Source organism: Protopterus annectens, chromosome 8.part0, assembly GCF_019279795.1.
Source record: "Protopterus annectens isolate FY-2018-M chromosome 8.part0, PAN1.0, whole genome shotgun sequence".
NCBI lineage: Eukaryota > Metazoa > Chordata > Ceratodontiformes > Protopteridae > Protopterus > Protopterus annectens.
Genome location: NC_056741.1, coordinates 1,854,509,172 through 1,854,531,906, shown reverse-complemented (window position 1 = coordinate 1,854,531,906; position 22,735 = coordinate 1,854,509,172). Strand labels below are relative to the sequence as shown.

The following is a 22,735-nucleotide window of genomic DNA, read 5'->3' as shown; positions in this document are numbered from 1 at the left end:
AACACAATCCCCCATTCTGGAGTCATATAGAAACTCTCCCATATGAGGATTAATCCATACATTACTAGATGGGTAGCCAACTGGCTCACTGACAGAACACACACTGTCAAAGTTGGGAAGTCGACCTCCACCAGTAGACCAGTTACCAGTGGAGTACCACAAGGATCTGTGCTGGGCCCTCTACTGTTTGGAAATGGTTTATTTGAATTTCAGGGGAAGGTAGATGGCCTGTAGCATATCAAGTTTGCAGATGACTGTCAACTGGGCGTAACCATATAGAGCCCCCCAAAAATGTTAACATATTACAGAAAGGGCTGACACAGACAAATGAGTGATGCCAAATTCACTGACTGAAACTTAATGCATAAAAATTCCTCATTGTCCCCTTTAGCAAAAAAGTAGTCTCTGCTAATTATGATATATATAGCACCCATCTAAGCTCAAACTCAGTGGTATGAGACTTAGGAACACAGGTTGGCAGCAAGCTAAACTTTGATCACCATGTGCCCATAGTGGTAAGAAACGCATTCTACATTGTGCACCTCAAAAATAAGGCCATTTCATGCAAGACCAGGGAGATCATAGGTCTGCTGTACTCTACCCTTATCAGATGACTAGCTGAGTACAATGCTCCCTTCTGTATGTACCTCACCCAGACACCTGCATCAACTGGACAGACCATAGAAGTTTTTGACCAAGAGAATCCAGGGCCTCCAAAACATGACATACATGGAAAGACTGAAAGCCTTGTCACTGTATTCAGTATCATACAGGCTGTTGAGAGGCGATCTATGCCTGGACTACAGAGCAGTCTCAGACCCTGCCCTAATGGAAATGATGGATATCCATAAATCAAATGGGGCAAGAATGACTTCCTCCAGGGATCTCAACCAACCCTGTGATATAAAAATAACATGCTGGAGAGACAGATATATCTCCCAGCCATTACAATTCCTCTGGAATAGGCTCCCACTGCATGTGAAGCAGAGCTCCTCAATGACCCTATTCAAGTGCAACCTTGACAACTGGATGGGTGACAGTAAATTCACCCCAGGGGTGGCAACCATGTCCCTCATGGGCAGGGGCAATTGGTGCTGATGACAATCACTCTGCTAACAATGACCATCTAACTATGGTTAATAAGGGTACTCAGGTTTTCACATAGCTAGCCTTGTAAAGGTCCTAGGGTCATTAGTCTAGTACCCTTCTATGAACCTATGAACCTGTGCAGGCCTCCCAATATCTTCTCTCCAACATCCATTGCTGATGTCATCCACTATAAGTTGTCCTGCAGCCTTGTAAAAGTCAGACTTCATCTATGGTGTTTGCATTAAATACAGAGTTCTGTAGTCTGTGTACTTAGACAGCTAGGGGTTCTGCTCTCACTGCAGTCAACAGGAGTGTATGTGTGTGTGTGTGTGTGTGTGTGTGTGTGTGTGTGTGTGTGTGTGTGTGCACTTGCTTGACAATACAGAGAGCCTTTTACACCAGCATATCAGACACTATTACCATATTCTCCTCACCAGACACTGCTGATGTCATCAGCTATATCTGATTTGTGGATGTGCACTATTCCCACCAGGGCAGGGTCAGAGACTGGCCTAGTGGCCATGAAGAAGTCACAAATGGTAAAACATGAGGCCAGCAGACTGAGGCTAATATATGCTTTATTGTAACAAAAATAAAAATAAAAACAGCAACAACACAACAGACCGGTTTCAGCTACATGAATTAACTAGCCTTCATCAGTGTCAGTAAAAATACCATAAATCCATTGCTCTATTTTATACTCAACCTACCACCAAGGTTAAAGCCCATTGGTTCATCACAAGTTTTTATTGAAACCTGGTGGGAATAAACCACCCAACTTAATAATCTACTTCTTTTCTTTTGCGTTTAGTATTGAGTGCCATCCAGCTTTATTGGTCCTATTCCCCGCAATCCTATCTATAACAATAAACCTGGAATTTGCATTCCTGTGTGTCAATTAATGTTTATAAAGGGCATTACTGGGTTTCATGGTCCTAATGTTACTGCATGTTCAGATATGTGTAAATGTAAAGGCGTGGAAGTTTGCCCTACATAAAAGGCTGACCGAGTGCATGTGGCGAGATAGATTACCCAGTCGGTACCACAACTGGCGTAGAAACTAATGTCATAAACAATTCCAGTGTTTTTGCTAGTGAATTGTTTGGATTTTATAACCCTCTGACAATGAGTACAATGTCCACAAGGGACAGAACCCACAAGTAAGTCACCAACCAGAATACTTTGTGTGGAATCCTGAGTGTTCTGGGGACTATGTTTGAAATAATTAAAATATGAGCCCAAAGTTCTCCCTCTCCAAAAGGAAAAAAGACATACATATCCTGTAAAAACTCTGAAAGCCTACTGTCTGCGAAAAGAGTCTTCCAATGTCTTTGGACACTGTCCAATAACATATTGGTGTTTCTTCCATAAGTGGTTACCAATCGGATTACTGATTCATTCCCCTGTTTTTTGTCTTTATACTTTAAAAGATCCCTCCTATCAAGCTTTAATGCCCAATTCCTAGCATTGGGAATGTTACCCATTTGGTAATCGCTGTTTTTAAATGTAGTAGTTAAATCCTGCTTAAATTGTTCATAAGTGGCGGATGTGAGCAAATGCGCTTCATTCAAAGAAATTGGGATTTGGGAATGTTCCTACATATATGTGGTGGATGGAAACTGGAAGCATGGAGAAGGGAGTTATATTGTGGATATTTATGATAAACCTCTGTCTCTACGGTATGATCAGTATTTCTAGTGACTAGAACATCCAAAAAAGTCATACTCTGGACATCATAGTTAACTGTAAACTATATACCCCATTTGTTATCATTGAAGCACTCCACAAACTCCAAAAGATATTCTATATCAGCTCAACATACCAATCAACAGTCATCAAGATAACACCTCCAGATGTCAGTTTCCTCTAGATATATACATGTGTTGTCATAAATAAGATGTTCCTCAAGATAGGCCATAAAAAGGTTGGTATAAATGGGGGCAAAGGATGCCCCCATAGCTGTGCCCTGAACCTGCCAATAACATTTATTTTGATAATAGAACACATTTTTGGACAAAACATGTTTCGCAAGGCAAATCAAAAAGGTGTTAAAATGTGGTAGATATAGTTCTGACTTGTATAGCCAATATTCAAGTGCTTGTAGCCCAGCCCAGTGGGGGATATTGGTATACAATGCAGAGACATCTAAGGTGCATAACACCCAGCCCAGCTCCAATTGCATCTCTGAAATGATTTGCAGGAATTCCGTGGTGTCCTGAATCCTAGACCAAACCCATTTTAATAAAGGTTGTAAATGTTTCATCAGGAATTGTGAAAGAGGTTCCGTAAGAAAACCCCTCCCTGAGACAATGGGCCTATCTGGTGGATGATAAAGATCTTTATGTATTTTTGGAAGAAAATAGATATATCGACTCTTGGGATCGGATGTCGTTAAATGGTATAAGAGTGTATCAGATATAATGCCCTCCTTCTTAGCAGACAAAAGAAATTCATCAATATGCTTCTTAAACCGAAAAATGAGTCTAAAGGCATGTGGATATAGTAACACCCATCATTGAAATGCCTGTCTGCTTCAGCATTATATTGTGTCCAGTCCATAACAACCACCGCCCTGCCTTTGTCTGCAGGTAGAATGACAAGATCCTTGTTGTTTTCCAATTCCTGTATGGCCTGTCGTTTGATCTTTGAGAGATTATTAGGCTTGATCCTGAATTCCCTGGAGTGAAAATGTAGATCTTTGAGAATGCTGGTTTGGAACATTTGAACATTGTGATGCATGGGAGGCATGAAATTGGATTTGTGATACTTAAAAGCATCCTCCTGTAAAGAACTGGAAGTTGATTGAAAACGTGATTTTAGATTTAACAGTCGACAAAAAGATATAACATCCTGTGCAAGAGAGTCCTCCGAAACAAAAAAAGCCAGGTATAAAGTTCAACCCTTTATTTAATAATTGAATATGAGTTTGTGACAGGGGTTGTGTGGAGATATTTAACACATTACTGTTGTCACTTATTTCTGCATCATTAATCTGAGTAATCCCTCTATGCTGTCTATCCTTGGTGTGTTTTCTCCCTGCCCTCCTTGGTCTACCCCTAAAGGTTTTGTGAGTTGCTGCGTTTAGACACAGGAGACTCTGGGGTGTGCTGTATATCTATGTCTGAGACTGATGAAGAGTCATCTCCAGAGGTATCAGTGTGGGGGATGTGGACTTCTTAAGGATCGACCTAGGTCGCTTCAATTTCAAAACTTTCTTATTCAAATCCACAAACTTCACATGTTTGTTAATATTAAAGGGGTTACCCCTGTCATAATCCCTCAAATCCCTTTGGAACTTATGCATTTTCCTCTACTTAAGCTGTTGTTCTAAACTGAGTAGAGAATAAAAACATTTTTGCACTTACTTGTAGACCATGTGGCTTTGTCACTAATAATTTGTCTGTGTTAGCTCCTCCTATAGTATGTTATCATCATTGGTGGACTCAATTATTGCACCCAATGTGCAAGAATCAGCAAATGTGGTAAGCCAAAAGCCGTATACTTTAGCCTGAACTGTCGAGAAATAGATTCCAAACAGTAAAGTGCCAAGCACAGCTCCCTCGGGTACACCAATGGTGACAGCACTATTCGTACAGGTTGATTCACTAACTTTCATAGTATATGTTCTGTTGGTGAGCCAGTTGGTTACCCATTTAGTGACATACAAGTTTATCCACAGCTGGGTGAGTTTCTCAATGATACCCGAGTAGGGGATTGTGTCCAAACCCTAGGCCAGATCAGGATAGGCACTATGCACTGTCTTACCTTCATCCAGGCCTATCACACAGAATCAATGGGCTGTGACAACATCAAAATCACCTACAGCCTGACTCAGCACATACACCTTGCTAACACAGTTGAATACACACTTCAACACACCCTCCACACAGATCATGTTCTTGTAGAAGGATGTACATCAACATGCATCCATCTGAGTTGCAGCGGGGTGGGGGGTGGGGGACAGCATCCGATACATGCATGTATAGACACATCCTGATTCTCCTTATCTTTGAGGTAAATCAACATGTCATCATGGACCTTTTCTAAATGGATACTAGTAATATCCCAGCTGTATGCAACAGATCTATGTGAGTTGTTAATGCTACATCATGTCTGTCACATCCATTAGATGTCCTCAAGGAGGTTATCAAGGGCATGCATAATGGCAACACTATCACCCTTTTGAACCTAATGAGCCCAAGGCATTTGACACAAATCCACACTGCAGTATTCACTCAACACTGTCAGATGTAGCCATAAATACCTATATCACCAAGTGAGGAGACCACTGTATGACATACATGGCATTTAAATATGTTGAAATCTGTGAAGTAACCTATATCTTGGGTCCAGTGATCAAGTTCATACTTCAGGGCTGTCTGCTAGACCCTTTCCTGTCTATTATTTAAGTCACAGACATCACGACTGACATACACATCCTGTGTCCAAACAGCTGTCTGAAGGACTACAGATTGTGGGCAAACATTGACTCCAACTGTGATATTAGTATAATACAGACAGTATCAACACACACCAAAGATCACTGCCACAATCATGACAACACCGGCAATGAAACAAAAACATGAAGGGATTTGTTACATTGGGAAAACAAACACACAACACAAGGATAATGTAGACATCACACTCTATAAGTTCATATCTCTGATGATCTCTCTTGGTCCGAGAACACCTGCCACATAGTGAAAAAAGCACACCGATGTCTCCACTTTTTGAGAATCTCAAAAAGGTGAAACTACCATTATCTGCACTTTTCCATCTTCTAAGGGCAGCAACTGAAAGCATTCTAACATCCAGTTTTTCAGTATGGTATAAGAGCTGTTCAGTTGTAGATAAAAAATCCCTGCAGAGAGTGTTAAGAGTTGCAGAGAGGATAACTGGCACTAGTCTGCCCACAATCCAGGATCTTTATACATTGAGGAACTTAAAGAGAGACACCAAAATACTAAATGATGCAACTCATCCTGCAAACAGTCTGTTTATGAGCCTGTCATCAGGTAAAAGTTAGTGCAGTATTCGATTCAGGACAACTAGATTCAAAGACAGTTTTTATCTGAAGGTGATCAGACTTCTTAACTCCAACATTAGGTCTGATTATTGACAGGTCAGGATGCTGGGATTTCCCATTCACTGTGTGATATTATTTTATCTATTATTTACTAAGCCCAGCCAACCATTATAATTTATATTACTAACCCAGGTTGAATATTTTTTCTTCAGCTGCTACTGCTATGTGCTTATTCACCCATAATGTGGTACATGGTTCATGTGCAATACTATTACTGAAACCTTACTGTTAGATGTGTGTTTTTAGTATCTTAACAAGTGTGTGTTTCTAGGAATATATATAGCTATATACTTAAGTGTAGAGCTGATTTATAAGATGGTAGTATTATTATATGTTGTTTTAAAGTATGTCTTTTTATGTTATGTGGTTTCTTTTTTGTCTGTCCCATGATAAGCTGATTGCATGGAATCTCATTTAATCTACACTTGTATAGATCTAAATGACAATAAAGTTACTTTTGACTTTTTGACTAAACTATAATCAAACCAATAGGTATGTGACTTGTGTCCTGGGCTAGATGGTATGCGGAACATCCACCAGCATGAGGCCACAGTGCTAACTACGTCCTTGTATTAATACAACTGTTGAGTATGTGAAGGACATCCACATCACAGGCTGTAATACCTCCATAGTTCACAGCCTTCATCACACCAATAACTAAGTTCACAGCCTTCATCACAGTAATAACTGAGTACAATGCAACCTTCTTCATGTAAATCCCTACACATCTTCCAGTGATGTGTAACTGAAGTGTACCATCTTTGCCACAGTGACCTGTCACACATCTTATTGGCCATACCAAAATATTTTTTGTGTGGCATAAACATTACTGTCTGATGGTGTGGAATGCCCAGAAAGTTGTTTCACCAGATGCATGTGTTTTACCTATTCCGGTGATGCACACAGTACATACACAGCTGTTAGACAACATTGATGGCATGGGTAACATTCATGACAATATGGATTGTGCTCTATATATGTATATATATATATATATATATATATATATATATATATATATATATATATATATATATATATATATATATATATAGATATAGAGAGAGAGAGAGAGAGCTATATATGCCATGCACACCAGTCGACAAGCCTGTATTGATCATAATGTCACATACAGGTATAGCAATGTTCCTCCTAACACTTCCAGCAGATGTTACAGTGTCATGACAGTGTACGTGAATACCCTCATAGAGTGCAGACATGTCATAATAGGTGTACAAGTGTGTTTGTGCACAGCCATCTCTGATCACTCAGAATCACATATGTTATATCAGAGACAAGGGATTAGTGTTGGTGTTATTCTGATATTGTCCATTATTGTGCATGCTTTTTTTACTGTTGTCCATAAGCCATTACCTGTGTCTCATTTGTTGGAGACCTCTGCTGAGATTACACTCATATTCAGACAAATCAGTTTGCACAGCTTCACCCTACCCGATTGTATGCTACATCCCTAATATATATATATATATATATATATATATATATATATATATATATATATATCCTCTGCATTATTCATGTAAGGATGCTTATCTCACACAGACATCTTCCTCATTGTTATGTCACCTTGTGTGACAGTCACATAATACACATTTTCACTGTGCATTCCGTACTGTAACATATTGATATGTGATAGGTGTTTCTGCTACAACTGTCTTCTATTGACATGCCCTCATCTGCTATACATTAAGTTGTTTCACCTGTCCTCTTTCCCTGTGTTCATTCCTTCAATTTATCTGTGTGTCCCTATTCAATACATAGAGTTCCCCGAGTGTTTATTTTATATGGCAGCCCATCTATCCTTACAGATCATTTATACAGCTTTGGTGCAGAATCCCTGGAATGGGATTTCACAATACTTGTCACTGTATATACTGTCCTGTACTGTGTTTGGACCATATACATAACTATATGTTAAGCCCTAGTAATCACTGTGGCATTCCACGCAATCCCACTAACCTACAGTGCTCTGAGATAAACAGGTGTGATATCAGCATTGATATACATGGTTTCTTGGCCAGCAACACTGCTGCCAACCATGAAACCACACTTATTTATGTTTAAACATGGTGTGCGGCATGAATATGTAATTATCGCTGCTGCTTACCCCTTGCATCACCCTGCACACATTTAAACTCTGTGTAGGCTGTTTACTCAATCACATGGCATATCTTTAATAGTTTTACAAGGAACAGATAAAAATGTTTCTTATATTTTTTAAGTACTTGGAGGGTAGCTATTTTGAGAGAAGCATCCTTTTTCAAGTGGTAGGTGTCCAAGGGGGTAGCACTAGGACCTCATAAGGACATTTGCTTGCTGCACCCCTGCAAAAAACATTAACTTTAAACAGTCAAAACTATGGCTGTTACTGTATTTACATCCAAGCAGAAAACATTTAGCCCTGTTCTAGACTTCTAGCAAAAATCTATGAATGTTGGTAGAATATAGAGGATGATATGTATGAAAGCCCAGTTAGAGTGAATGACTAGGCAAGTTTCTTTGCACAGTGGATCCTGAAACACCAATATTCTCCTGGAAGAGGTAACACTTATTAGCAAGCAGGATAAATGTTGGAAGAAAAATGCTCAAAAGGGAGAATGAATGCTGTTCATTTATAAAAGCTGAGCCTCCGTGCTGAAGATATATTCCTGGTCTGCAAGCCTTGACTGCAAGATACTGTTATAAGCCACTTATTCAGTTCAAATTAGACATGACAATTAAAGTACCCACCCCCCTTCTACACACACACACACACACACACACACACACACACACACACACACACACACACACACACACACACACACACACACACACACACTCACACAGGATCATGATGGCAGAAAGGAATAAAATATGAACCAGAACAGTACCATAAAGCACACTCAAATCATAGTGTGGCCTGAAATATAACAAGAAGCTCTGCAGGTACATTTATGATAGATAAAGAGGAGGAATGGGAGGAGGAAGGGAGATGATGGATAGATGGATGGAGGGAAGAAGATGCAATATCACTACTAAAACAGAAAACTGTCTCAGATTACACATGCTGGGCAGAATCCAAGACTTCAGCACCCCTATGTATAACCCCACATGATCAGCTCCACTGATCCACCCAAATGTCACTGCTGAGGTAGAACCTGCCATACCCTGTTACTGGGACTTGACCTAAATCAAGATTAGACTCTCCAAAGCCCACATACTGAAGCACTGGGAAACAGGCTTTCCTACACACTAAGACACAATCAGAAATGGCTGGATTCTCACCACTTAAAGGTTCACAAGATGAAAATGAAAAGGATTAAATGAATTGTTAGAAAAGGGAAGGTCAAAGGAGAATGCTTCTTCCAAACTTTTGTAAAAAGCCTTCTCTGCTCACTCCTCTCTGAAATACTGAGCTGAGCAAAAGTAAATGAAGACTACAATCCAAACTTTGGTGAAAGTGTTCACGCTGGTAACACCCCATCTCTCATGTATTGCACGATTCCTCTGATTTTTAATCTAAGGACCAGAAAAATCCCCAAACTTTGGCTAAAAATCTTGGCCTGGGTGTTTGATTCAAGGGATGCGTACTTTACCACATCTGTGTTCTGTGTATGGTCCATTTCCATCTTGATGGTCTCCTACAGAGAAGTTAGAACTTTGTACCCACACCACTCCTGTTTTTTGTTCAGATGCTGTACTTCGGCTTGGTTGTCCAAACTGATGAAGCAAAGTCTGAGCATATGACGTCACTTCTGGACATATGGATCATGCAGCCCTTACCAAAGCTCCAGGACATTAATAAGACACCTGTGTTTTTGTTTTCTTCAAGAAGTTATGATCATTGAGGTGGTCCAACTGCTTTCCAACTCCTCCCTCACAAATGGTTCTAATATAAGGCTCTGTACTTCACAGAATAATGGGGTTGTGGACAGCAGAACAGACTCTAGATTATGCCTATAAGGGGAAAGGGTTGTATATACCAACTGCTTTGGGCATTAACTATGGTGCACACTATCCTCAAGATAAGAGAACATGGATCACAGACTGCATACAGTGTCAGGGCTAGCCATTTGGTGTAAAAATTGTATTTAGCTGATTCAGTCATGTTAACTAATGTCACCAAAATGTACATGGGTAGTTACTTATCAGACCTGGCCACTCTGACCTATGCCATGGGCCCATGCTAACAGTGGGAGGGGGGTATGTGCCCCTATTGGCCAGTGTGTGCCCACCCTAAAGTCCAGCAGCCCTGGGTCAGTAAGCTACTGGCTGGTTGGTGTCCAGTTGTCTAGCTTGGGTTACCTAGGCTAGCTCTGTTGAGTGAAAGCTGGATGTAAAACCAATCAACCTGCCAAACATAAACTACAAATCATTACACTTAGTGTAGGTTTACTGACAGGACACAGCATGGAAACAGATGGCATGATGGTAAAGATAAGGATAGACATCCTATGTATCCAAGAGACAAGATGTTAGGGCAGTACAGCAAAGCCACTTGGACTGGGATCTACTGCTCAGGAGGAGGAGGACATACTACAAATGGGTAAGATTTGTGGTTTGGGAAAAGCTTCAGAAGATAGTGAAGGATGTTATCAGACTTAATGACAGACACATGGCAATCAGACTCCAATATAACGATAGGGCACTATTCATAATCTCAGCATATGCCCCACAACAGGGTTGTGATAGCAAGGAAGTGTGCAGACAGCAGTTGGAGAACCTGCTAGATAAAGTCAGACAACATGAATTAGTGTTGATAATGGGTGAGCAGAATGCACATATTGAGACAGACAACAGGATATGAGGACTGCCTGGGTCCACATGGATGGGACAACAGGAATAAAGAACAGGCCATTCTAGAATTCTGTCTGGCAAATGCCTTGATGGTGGCCAACACATGGCTCAGAAAAAGAGATGGTCACAAGATCATATACAAGAGTGGCCAACATGAAACAAAGATAGACTTACTCCTAGTAAAGAATGGACACTGGGGTAGAATCAGTGACTGCAAACTCAGCCCCATTGAAACAGTCGGTCCACAGCATAAACCACCGGTTGCCATAATTAGGTGCAAACAGGGGTCAGAGAAGGCACTAAAATCAACATAGATTAGGCTAAAGGTCTGGAAGTTGACTGGAGAGAAAGCACAGGAGCTCAAGAAATTACTCAGGGGTCTAGCACCTCAGGAAGGAAAGGAAATAGTTGGAGTTGAAGAAGAATCTTAGTACTCAAAACAGTATTGTGAGAACTGTAGAAGAGATATGCAGCTGAGCCAGATATGGAAGCAAGGTACATAAGGAAAACTGGAGGTGGAATGCAGAAATGCATGAAGTCATCAGAAAAAAAAGAGTGCAGGAAAATGTGGAAGGTGCAAAGAGGCTAACAGAAGAGTTGCAATAGCAAAGAACAAGGCATCAGTAGGCACTCTACCAGCTTCTGCAAATTGATTCAGTAAATGGCACAAAGACACTCTATCAGATTGAAAGCAAAAGACAAAAAAAGCATAACCAATAATCTAATAACTGGTAAGTGCAAGAGACAGTGATAACGCTATATATACTAAAACATTCTGTTCACTGTAGGAATATCACAGAGAAATTAGTAGGGCTATAATGGCAGCGAAACTCAACACTGCCATCAGCTGTAGCAAACAAAGAATTATAAACACCTCTCAACTGTCCAGATTTTGGAAGAATAATCCTAATTTGTTTTCAGCCATCCCTCCATAAACTGCAAAAGTAATTTTGTGAGATTCAAAGTTAATAGTACCAGCATTTCAAAAGTGTAATAAATCTGGGCCTTTTCTCTAATTATTTTATTATTCTTATTTATTTATTTATTTTTATTTATTTGTTCCTTTGTCCATAACTGTGGAAGTAAAAGTTGGTTGGTATGTGAGGGCTTGAAATCTCTGTTGTCCTGAAAAAGTAAAACAGCTCTTTCTGATGACAGGAAGATTATGCAGTTCCAGAACTTTGGATAGCTCTGTTAAGCACGGTATGTACAATGTCATAATATTTTTTTTCAGATTATTTAAAAGCTTATTCATTGCGTGTCTACTGGATGTCTGGAATAAAGTAGCATTAAAAAGGTGTCACTAACAACTAATCGCTAAGATACAGAACTCCCATTTTATACTACATTGAAGGATATTACCCACTAGAGTAGGTCATTAGTAATGAGTGTTGACAAAGAGGACAAGCCAAAAGGCAGGACTCTGAAAGTGAGTGACACCAGATGGAAATGTAAACACCTCCTATGTAGTATGCAGGCTATAATGTGCCAGCTGATACCCTTCCTTTAGAGCAGATGCATGTAGAAGACAGTAACATTATAGTCTAAGTTCACTGATAACATTCTGATATTGTCAGGGCAGGTGCAGGTCAGCACATCATGTTACTTTACAGAATCATCCTATGCAGCTCTAAAATCAGGTCCTCCAAATCAGAATCTGCACCTATTGGCAGAGATTTACCACAAGGATCCATTGTTGCCCCTTTTCTTCTTTTCTTCCCCATATTCATTAATACACTTCTTTGTGACCTTCTGATCCTCGATGCACTACCAGAAAATCAAAAATACTCCAATTTTACAAGCAGATTTTAAAACAAACGTAGACTCAAAACTCATGGGCCTACACTTCTGGTCAGTTAACTTACATTCATATGCCTTGTGGTAGCTGTTCTTAGACAGACACCTTCTGGCACTTTCTCCAAAGCATTGTTCTTCTTCTGTATTTTGCTTCTATTCACCTTTGAGAGGAGCTGGGTGGGAATTATAGCCCATAACTTCAGCTGGTGAAGGACTGGCACTGGTGATAGCTGGCATCATCATAATGTAATGCTGCCAAGCAGAAATGACAAAGCTGGTAATGGCACAGGCATTGCTTGGGGATGGGTAATCACTCAGGGACATTACTTAGGATCCTTGTATCCTTTGGTACTGAAAGTGAACATTTCTATATTCATTGTGCACAGTATCTAAACAGAGTAACTGGCAAAATAGAAATTGGGGCTTTTATATAACCAAGCTGCAGGTATGCAACAATGGGGAGGGGCCAGAGAGAACATGACTCTTTATATCCTACTGCTAAGTATTTTGACAGAGCCATGCAGGGTGACACAACACAGTGTCTGAGCAATACTGTACAGCTGTTCCCTTGAAATCATATTTGTATCCTGACTGCAAAAGAAACACTAAAAATCTCAAATACAAATAGTCAGCAGCAGGACCCAAACAAAAATGAATTCAGGCAGAAAGTTAGATTGGAGACGAAGAAGGAATTGACAAAAGTAAAGGAAGCAATAAGTAGGAACACTGAAAGCATCTGTGGGTGGCAAGACATAGCAGAGTTCTTAAAAGCACTGTGTGAGAAAGGAATCCCTCATGCAGTTGAGGAAAGAAGTGGGTAGAAAAAAGGGGAAAGGAGAACGCAAACAAAGGTGGGTCAAAGAAAAGGGAGATAATACAGTATAGGTATGTCAGAATTCAGGCCACATACAATCAACGGTTGGAGCAGAAAGTATAAATGTGTGCAGCAATAACTAAAAACAGCAGGCCATATAGGTAATCTGTAAAATTAAGATGGAGTTCTGCTGCCTTCATACATTTAGAGAATTGTACTAGGCTAACTGCCCTTGCGAGCCATTTTAAGCCTAGCCAATTATCCCTTGTGAGACCCAAACCCTGCATTTTATGTTTGTAAGGCAAACACCTTAACTATTAGGCCACCCTCCCAACCTGTGCTCATTCCTTCCCTGTCCATTGTTTACTTTGAAGCATGCATTACAAGAGCTAATATAAGCTGATGAAATTCTGCTGTTTAAAATTGCTGAAAGGTGGTCTTCTCTGTAGGCATGCTACTGGTGTTTGTAATAAAGACTTTTCATTTTTATTCACATTTGTGTATATCCATTTCTAGGTACTGGTGCAAACTGGGGGCATCACAAAAGGCATAGTTATTACATGCTCAGGGTTCTTCTTATGATAAGACACAAAGCCAGCAGCTTTTATATTTCCAGAAGTTTCATCAACTCAGTATGTGTGATCAGATAATGATAAAACAGACAATACTTCTACACTATCATATTACATGAGTTAAAACCTTTACAACTGCAGTTATTTAGAAGGAGTATACATTACAGAGTGAATTTTTTACATTTCAGATGTTGACAATATACCCCATACATCACAGCTATCGTGCATTAGGCTGGAGACCCTAAAGGCATTGGCTTGATTCTGACAGCATTGGCCTACAAATAATGGTCCTCTGAGACTTGTGCCTTTATGTGTATTTTTTATCTATGCTTTTTAACCAAGTAAGTGTACTAAACCATAGACTTTCAGCCACAATGCAGAACACAAGGGCAAGAGTAAATACAACCACTGTCTCTAACATTTGATATATATATACATATATATATATATATATATATATATATATATATATATATATATATATATATATATATATATACACATGTAGGGATGTATTCCCATGTATAGAGAAAAATTATCAAAAGGTAAGTGATCAAATTCAACTGGTTGATCAACGGATGATCAAAACATTACAAAAAACAAACAAACTTATTTTTGTAGGGACCCCCTTTGTACCTCCCCAGCCCTCCTGATAGTTCTATATACCATCTCCAAGATCACACTGCAGTGGGGGAAAGGGCAAATTCTCCAATCCCCACTGTACCATGATCTTGCACAGAAAAAAGGCTAGTATATGATACCAGCTGATTTCTGATCAGCTGTATCTGCTTTTTTCTGTTCAATACTTTAAATTGTTGACCATTTGTCTGTAACACACACACACACACACACACACACACACACACACACACACACACACACACACACACACACACACACACACATTTTAGTGTAGGCAAACAACCTGCATGTACTTGGGAAGTTGTACAAACCAGTTTACCCAGAAAAAATACAGTTACAGGAAGGACATGCAAACTACACCCAAGCAATAATCAGAAGTCAGGAATCCTATGACTGAGGCACCTTACTCTTTCAATCACACTTGCCTTGAAATAGTCACTAACTGAGCCATTAAATTTATTCCATTAACTGATCATTGTTAATACAATAGGACATCCAAAAGATGTAGGTGTAGATACAGGTGTGTGAAATCTGCATGCTATTGCAGAATAGGTACTATCATTACATGAGATTTGCTTGCTGGCAGAAGGAGACAATCTGCCTGTCTAGTCAGCCCTTTAAATGTATTCAGCATTTTATATCATCTTTATCCCTTCCTTCACCTTTACCTCTTTTCCTTCTGCTGCACGCCCTTTTGAGTGCTTTGGTCAATATCTTCTCCATCAAACATTTTGGGAGTCCATCCCACAGATCTATAATGCTCTTTGTGAAGTAGTATTTTTCAGAGATAAGGGAGTCGCTAGTCCCTGATAATCTGCTGCTGGAGTCCCCCCTCCTTACCCCTTCTGTCCTTCCTGTTGAGAAGGACTCCTTTATATCTCCTTGCTAAGATCCTGTACGACAACACCATATTCGCCCCCATCTGTTCTGATCTTAGGTGAACAAAGCTCTAGCTCCTTTAACCTTATATCCCATCCTTTGTTATCTGTATCACAAATCTTCCCGGTCTTATCTTTGGACACCATTTAGTTGCCAGGTGTTCCCTTATTTGCATGACTTCCAGAATTGCACACTTTCATGAAGGTTCAGTCTGACCAGGGCCTGCAGACAAGAAGCATTACTGGTCCAAGCCAGTCAGCTTCAGATATTCTTTTAAACAGATGCTTCCATTCACTGTCCTGATATATGCTCTATCACCACTGAAGCAAATTATCAATAACCAGTACAATATAAGTATTCTTAAACTATATTCAGTCATCTCAGCACTTTATTTGCTTTTGACTTTTTTGCCCAGGTTTATGCCTTCATCTCGTATACTGGCCTGTGTGTAACAATAATGCACTGTACCCCAGCCAAATAAGATTATAAAAAGAGCTGATCTTTGCTTGCATCACAGGACGTCACTGCAACTGAGTAAAGATTTTAGCATGTCCTATCTAAGTGCCCTGCACAAATTAACATCCTGCAGTGCCTTCTCTACCCTGGTTCTCTAATTTCCTTCTCTACACTGATTCCAGCACAAAATACATATGAATGTCTTACTATTCTGCAGTTTTTTTCTTTATATCTTGGGGTCCTGAATGTCAAGAGGAGACTGTTTAGGCAAAAAAGCTAATGAAGTGCAGCAATGAAAAATGAAAAGTTGCAGTAATGAAATAGAGAATAAGGATATGAAAATTCAGTAAAGGTGCTATTATCAAAATGTCCTTGCATGTGACTTCACAAAACAGAATCTTAATTTAAACAGACCATTTAAATAAATGTGTATCTTAAATATATAATCTCTTAAATATTAGATACTAAATAAGAGCATGGAAAAGCAAAATGAGTTTCGAATGAGAAAAATAAGTACGGACTGTATGATTTCTGTGGTATAAGCAATCTCTAAGGGCTAGAAAAGTAGAATGCGTTCCTAATGTGTCTAGTGGTCTGGGCTAAGATGGGCTTACATTTCTTAATGACATGCTGTTAGATGGAAGTTTCTTGAATTTGCTTACCTGTCCACTTGTGAAACAGAAAGCACAGGATGCCAGAAATAGCAATAGCTTCCTCTGTTGCATGTTGACCTGGCTGATGTGATTCCTGAAGGATTCCTGTAGTACCAAAATGCTGTTTCACCTCTCTGTCCTACACAGTACTTTCTTGTGACAACTTGTTTACAAACTGGATGTGTATACTTTCTCTCTTTTCACTGGAAAGATTTCTCTGACTTGTACTTTTCCTTGACTTTTAAAATTGACTGACAGATCAGTATTTACAAAGGATCAGCAAGATTTTTTTTTAATTTTTGTTTCTCTTCTGGTGGTAAATTTTAAGCAAATTATATTTTACCACTTCTGTCTCACTTCACAGCAGTTCGCCTTAGTTTTCTTCCCAACACACAGGCAGCAATGTCACAGGTTCTGGACCGAGGCCTCTGCTTGAAAAACAGAATTTTTTATAAGCTTGTTAACTTCACTTCTTAGTGGGGGAGAACATTTTTTTTTTTCATTTTTAAAGAGCCATACCACTTTAGATGGAACTTTATACCAAGACATGTTACATATTTCCACATTTAATTCCCCTGTGCCAACCATTTCATCAACACATAAAACAGTTTTATAACTTGCATAACATACTTTTTATCCTGTACACAGCAAGAAATTGTGAGAAACTGTACCCACTTACATACTCTTTCAGCAGAATGCTTTTTTTAATATCTTATGTCTGACAAAATATAACGTGCATTCCTTTTCTACAACATATAACTAATGACATTGTGTTGAAATGCTTAAAGTTCATGCTTTCAGATTTTGAAAGGAAAAAAAAAACAACACACAGGCATACCTGTCAACCACTTAGAGCAAGAAATCTGGACAAAGCCACAAATAATGGGGGGACAAAGGTCCAAAAACAGGAACACTTTTTAAATATTGCTTTTACAAACAGGTTTTGCATTAGCATGAATTTTCTTAAGGATATGAAGTCTGAAAATCATGTCTGCTATTATATTCTGACTTCAGTCCTCAATGACATGCCAGTGATTTGCCAGAAAATTACAGTATTATGAGAAATGGTCCAAAAAATATGAGTAAAAAATCTGGACATTCTGCAAAAATCTGGACAGTTGAGAGCTATGCACACAGGCATCCTAGGCACATATCTATTCTACTTCTGGTCTACATTTTCCTGTATCCACTTTATGTTGATCTTTGTTAAGGCTATATCCTGAACCGATAGCATTATATCGTATGTTATTCTGTGGTGTCAGATCAGATAAATGGGGACATTCAGTGCAGTAAATGGAACCATGGAGTAACATTGTAAGGTCATACATGCCTGTCCAGTTGGCTCTGTGGTGCACATGGATGAATCCCAGATAGTGACCCAGATAAGGCAGGATCCATGGATATTGAGGAAGCTAGAAGGAGAGGATGAATATCAAAGGCAATGGCAAATTGTTCAACAGGCGGGAGTGTAGCAGCCCAACATACTACATGGTTGGCTCCTAGTGGAGGCAAGAAATGCAGCACATAGCAATGAGGTGAGATTTCCATGATCACAATAGTACATCAGGCAAGTGCAGTAGAGTGTGCTCAAAACCAAGGATCGGCAAGGTGGGAGTCTATAGACAATAAACTGTCACACATCCTACCGCAGAGGCTAAGGGGAAAAAATCTGCTTTTCGTGGCTGATTGTCCATCAATACTCTTTCACTCCCAGCACTAAGAGTGTAACAAAGAAAGAACTGTCAATTGGATGGAGGGTGGTGTGATGGTTGATAGACACAAAGGGCAAAAATATCTTAGGGTAAAAAAATGTAGGCCTCCAAATCTTACCTCAGAATTGATTATAATAAAGTATGGGGTGTATTATTGCAGGGGATACCACCGTTACAGCAACAAATGAAATACAAGATGGGCAGGCTAGAGAAAAGGGAAATGGGAGATAAAACAGGAAGACCTGTAAAATCAACTAGAAACTCAGAAGTATGAGGGGTAATTCAAAGCACATCAAGTAGCTCAAGAAACAAAATCAGTGGAATTGCAGATTGTAGGCAGAAGACATCAGCGAGTAATGGAAGGCTGGAGTAGGAGAAAGACGGATTGAGACATGATTATTCTGTGCTTAAGGTATTCAGGAATAACAGGAAAGGATAGATATGGGTGTGGCAGTGCATTTAAGTTATGTGATTGAATTTGAGGTACTAGAAAAATGAATGAATGTGGGCAAATCAAAAGAACATGCATTGGGGATTGTACAGCCTACAAAGAATAGTGGCTTAACATATCATAAAAAATTGAAAGGGAGGTAAAGGAGAGACAAATGATGGATAGATACCATCACAGATCACAAAATGCTTATTTATGTATTTATGTATGTACATTTTTATTGCATTTGTTTACTGCGGTGGCCTGACTAGATTAGACTGCTTTTACGTCCTTGGATAAAAGCTCTAATACAAATGGTAACACAGAAGTTTTAAAAAATGTAAACATATTCACATGATTCAATGAAGCTGTACAGGAGAAAAATACAAAAAAAAAAAAAAAGAAAAGTTACATTAAGAGTAACAGTTACACTATTTATTTTATTTATTTATTGACATTTGTTAACCGGGTTTGTCCAGCTGAGCCAGAGACCCATTTTCAGCTCCAGTTACAAACAGTTTACAATACATAGAAATTCAGTTTACAATCTGTAAAAATTCTGTTTATAATACATAAAAGATTCAGTTTACAATACAAATATATTGAAACTCACATTGTAGGAAAAGAAATAATGAGGTAAAACACATCAGAAACTATATATACACAATAGTTTTTTTTTTGGAGATGTTTGGTAAGACACTACTGTCAGAGCAATTTATAAAAAGTTTGAGGAGAAATATAGTTGTGAGATGTGAGAGATGAGAATGCATGTATAAGGTGGAAAAGGAGCAGTGGGTAGATTAATATGCAAAGGCAAGAAAAAAATTGGAAAAGAATAAGGGTAAAAGATAGTAGTGGAGTTAGGTAGGATCCTGACATATGCAAGTTTTGGTGTTAAGTAAGTGAAGTCTGAGTTTTTTTTTTAAGTGTATAGAGTGGGTAATGGAGTGTATGTGTGTTGAAAGTTTATTTCATGCTTGGGATATCAAGGATTTGTACAGTAGTTTACCGATAGATTTCTTAGGTTGGTAAATGTCTAGGAGTTGCTGGTTTGAGGTGCAGAGTGTGCGAGTATAGGTTGATACTAGAGAGAGCAGGGCAGGAAGATGGTTTGTGTAGTATGGAGTGAGTGATTTAAGACTGTGATAGAAGTTGTTTTGGAAGTTCCAGCCATTGTAGAGAGTTGAGTGCAAGGCAATGGTGAGATTTATAAGGGGAGTTTGTGACAAATCTTGCTATTTTGCAGTATGCTTGTTGGAGTTTGGTCAGGGTAGTGGACTGAATGTTAGTTAGGATTGGGGCAGCATAGAAAAGGGAGGGGAGTAGTAGAGCTTGTCCCAGGAAGAGTCTAACATTAGAAGTCAGAAATTTACGGTTGTGATAAAGCAAACCCAATTTTTGGTGAGTTTTTTTTATAGCTTGAAGGATGTGCAATTTAAATTTCGGTTCTTCATCAATGATGGTACACAGAATCTTAGTGTGGGAGCCAGGTTGTATGGTGGTGTTGGAGGATGTAATGACAAAGGCAGATTTAAGAGAGAGAATGAGGAAGGAATAGCAGGAGTTTGTTTTTTGGAGGGTTTAGGGTGGGTAAATTATCAGACAGCCACTTTTCAATAGATCGAAAAGTGTCTTGAGTGACAGTGTGATGGTCAGAGATATTGCTGGAAGTGCAGATAAGAGTTGAGTCATCAGCGTATTGAATTAGAGCAGATTGTTAGCAGGAGATATGAAGTTCATTCGTAAATATGTTAAATGGGGGGGGCCCAAGATGGAATCTTAGGGCACACCAGTAGACACTGCAAGGTAGGGTGAGCAGTAGGAGAGCCATCAAACAGATTGTTGTCTATGAGACAGGTAGCTAGAGGAAAAGGCTAGGGTGGAAGCAGACAGACTGAGATTAGCAAGTTTAGATAGCAGTAAAGGATGATAAAGGGTGTTGAAGGCTTTGGACAGGTCAAGGAAAAGATAGGATATGAGGTGGTTATCACAGGCATCAGCTACAGTATGTGTAAATAATAAGAGGGTTGTAGCAGTGCTGTGGTTGGACAGGAAGCCATGATGAGTGGGTGTGAGAAGGTTCTGCTGGAGGAGATAGTTTAGGAGCTGAGTATGTATATATTTTTTGAGTATTTTGGAAAAAGGAGAGAGGCTGGCAATTGGTCGAAAATTAGATGGGTCAGTTGAGTTTCCCCCTTTAGTGTTGCCTCCTGAATAGATCTATTGATTAATTGGCATCCAGGGTAGGCTATGTATTTCAGCGGCTAGTTTGAGGAAAGTGTGTGGGAGATTGTCAGAGGAGGGAGAGCAGGGTTTAAGCTTCTGTAGGAATGATTTAATGTAGGCAGTAGGATCTGGTTGAAATGTGAAGGGGTCATTGCTGTGAAGGTTGGGAGGGGTAGAGGGGGTATAAATGTTGGAGTCAGAGGGTGGAAGTTTCTGGACAGTGTCAATGAAATGTCTATTGAGAAGCAGTTGCTAGAGGAGTGTTATTTTGGAAAGGGGAGGAATTGGAAGGGCATCCAGGACTGAGGAGGTTATTTAAGGTACCCCAGAATTTCTGTGGATTGGTTTTGCTATTTATCTGTGGAGAGTTAAAATAGGATTTTTTGTCACTACTGACATGTTTTTTGACAAGGATACAAAGTTCTGGGTCTATATTAGAATGCTTAAACAAGCGAACACTGATTGATCGACCTTATTTTAGCAAATGTTCAAAATATCGAAGCAACAGAAACCCGAATTTATTCCTAGGGAAAGAATTTGGTTGTCCGTTTCTGCTGCTTCGGTATTTTCAGTGCTGTGGTGAAAAGTTACGGGTCAGATTCAGGTAAGTGTGTGATTGTGTGGATGTGAGTGTTAGGGTGGGTTAGGTGAGTTAGGGCTAGGTCTCGGGTTAGGTATGTGTGCGACTGTGTGGACATGAGGGTTAGGGTGGGTTTAGGTGAGTTAGGGTTAGGGAGTGGGTGAGGTGAGTGTGCAATAGTGACAGACCTTAGGGTTAGGGCTTGGGTTAAGGTAAGTGGATAGTTAGTGGTGTGTGCATAGTTTAGTGTAGGGTTAGGTGTCAGATTTTAGGTGTATGTGTGTGGATTTCTGTTTGTTTGGTGTGCTTGTGTTGTGTGTATGTGTTTTGGATCAGTGATTTTTTTCCCTAGGAAAAAAATCACTGATCTAACAGTTCGAGATTGTAAGCTTTCGCTTACATAAGGTCAATCAATCAGCATTCGCTTTTTTAAGCATTCTCTGATCTAATATAGACCCCAAAGTTCTTTGTACTTTTGTAACATGGGATGTTGTTTGGTCTTAGTGCAGGCTTTCCAAGTACTCTGACGTTTATGCATGAGGCATCTAGTTTTCTTAGAAAGCCAGGGAGCAAAACTGGATTTAGTTCTAATTCTTCTGGTAGGGGCAAGTGAGTTAAGAGTATCTAGGAATATTTTGTTAAATTTAAGCACTGCTTCATTGAGAGGGATCTGTTTGGAGGTGTACCAGTCGGGTTCCTATTAGATGACCGAAGATGCATTCTATTGAATGCATCTTGGTCGAACTTAAAACAATGAAAAGGCAAAATAGCAAAGTGGCTTTTAAGCAAATTTTTTCCCAGGGAAAGAATTCACTAGGCCATTTCCATTACTTTGCCATTTTCGTCACTGTAGTGCAATCTCGTAGTTGGTATTTTTAAGTAGGGGGTGTTGGGGGGTTTTCCCTTGGAAAAAAAAATCACTGTTCTGAGTTTTCGGGATTGTAAGATTTTGCTTACATGGGGGTTGATTATTCATCGTTCCTTTTTTAAGCATTCGAT

The 22,735-nt window shown here is 39.4% G+C and overlaps 1 protein-coding gene across 2 annotated transcripts in view; it reads right to left on the bottom strand.

Moving 5' to 3' along the window:
- The window catches only part of LOC122809676 (fibulin-7-like), a 545,587-nt gene that overhangs the window by 505,127 nt on the left and 17,725 nt on the right, over positions 1-22,735 (bottom strand). Inside the window, exon 2 of one of the 2 annotated variants that reach the window (XM_044081345.1) lies at positions 16,798-17,219. In XM_044081345.1, coding sequence (XP_043937280.1) covers positions 16,798-16,860 — 63 coding nt within the window. In that variant the 5' untranslated portion in view covers positions 16,861-17,219. The remainder of the gene's footprint in view (positions 1-16,797; positions 17,220-22,735) is intronic. The other variant, XM_044081346.1, reaches the window with a different exon arrangement.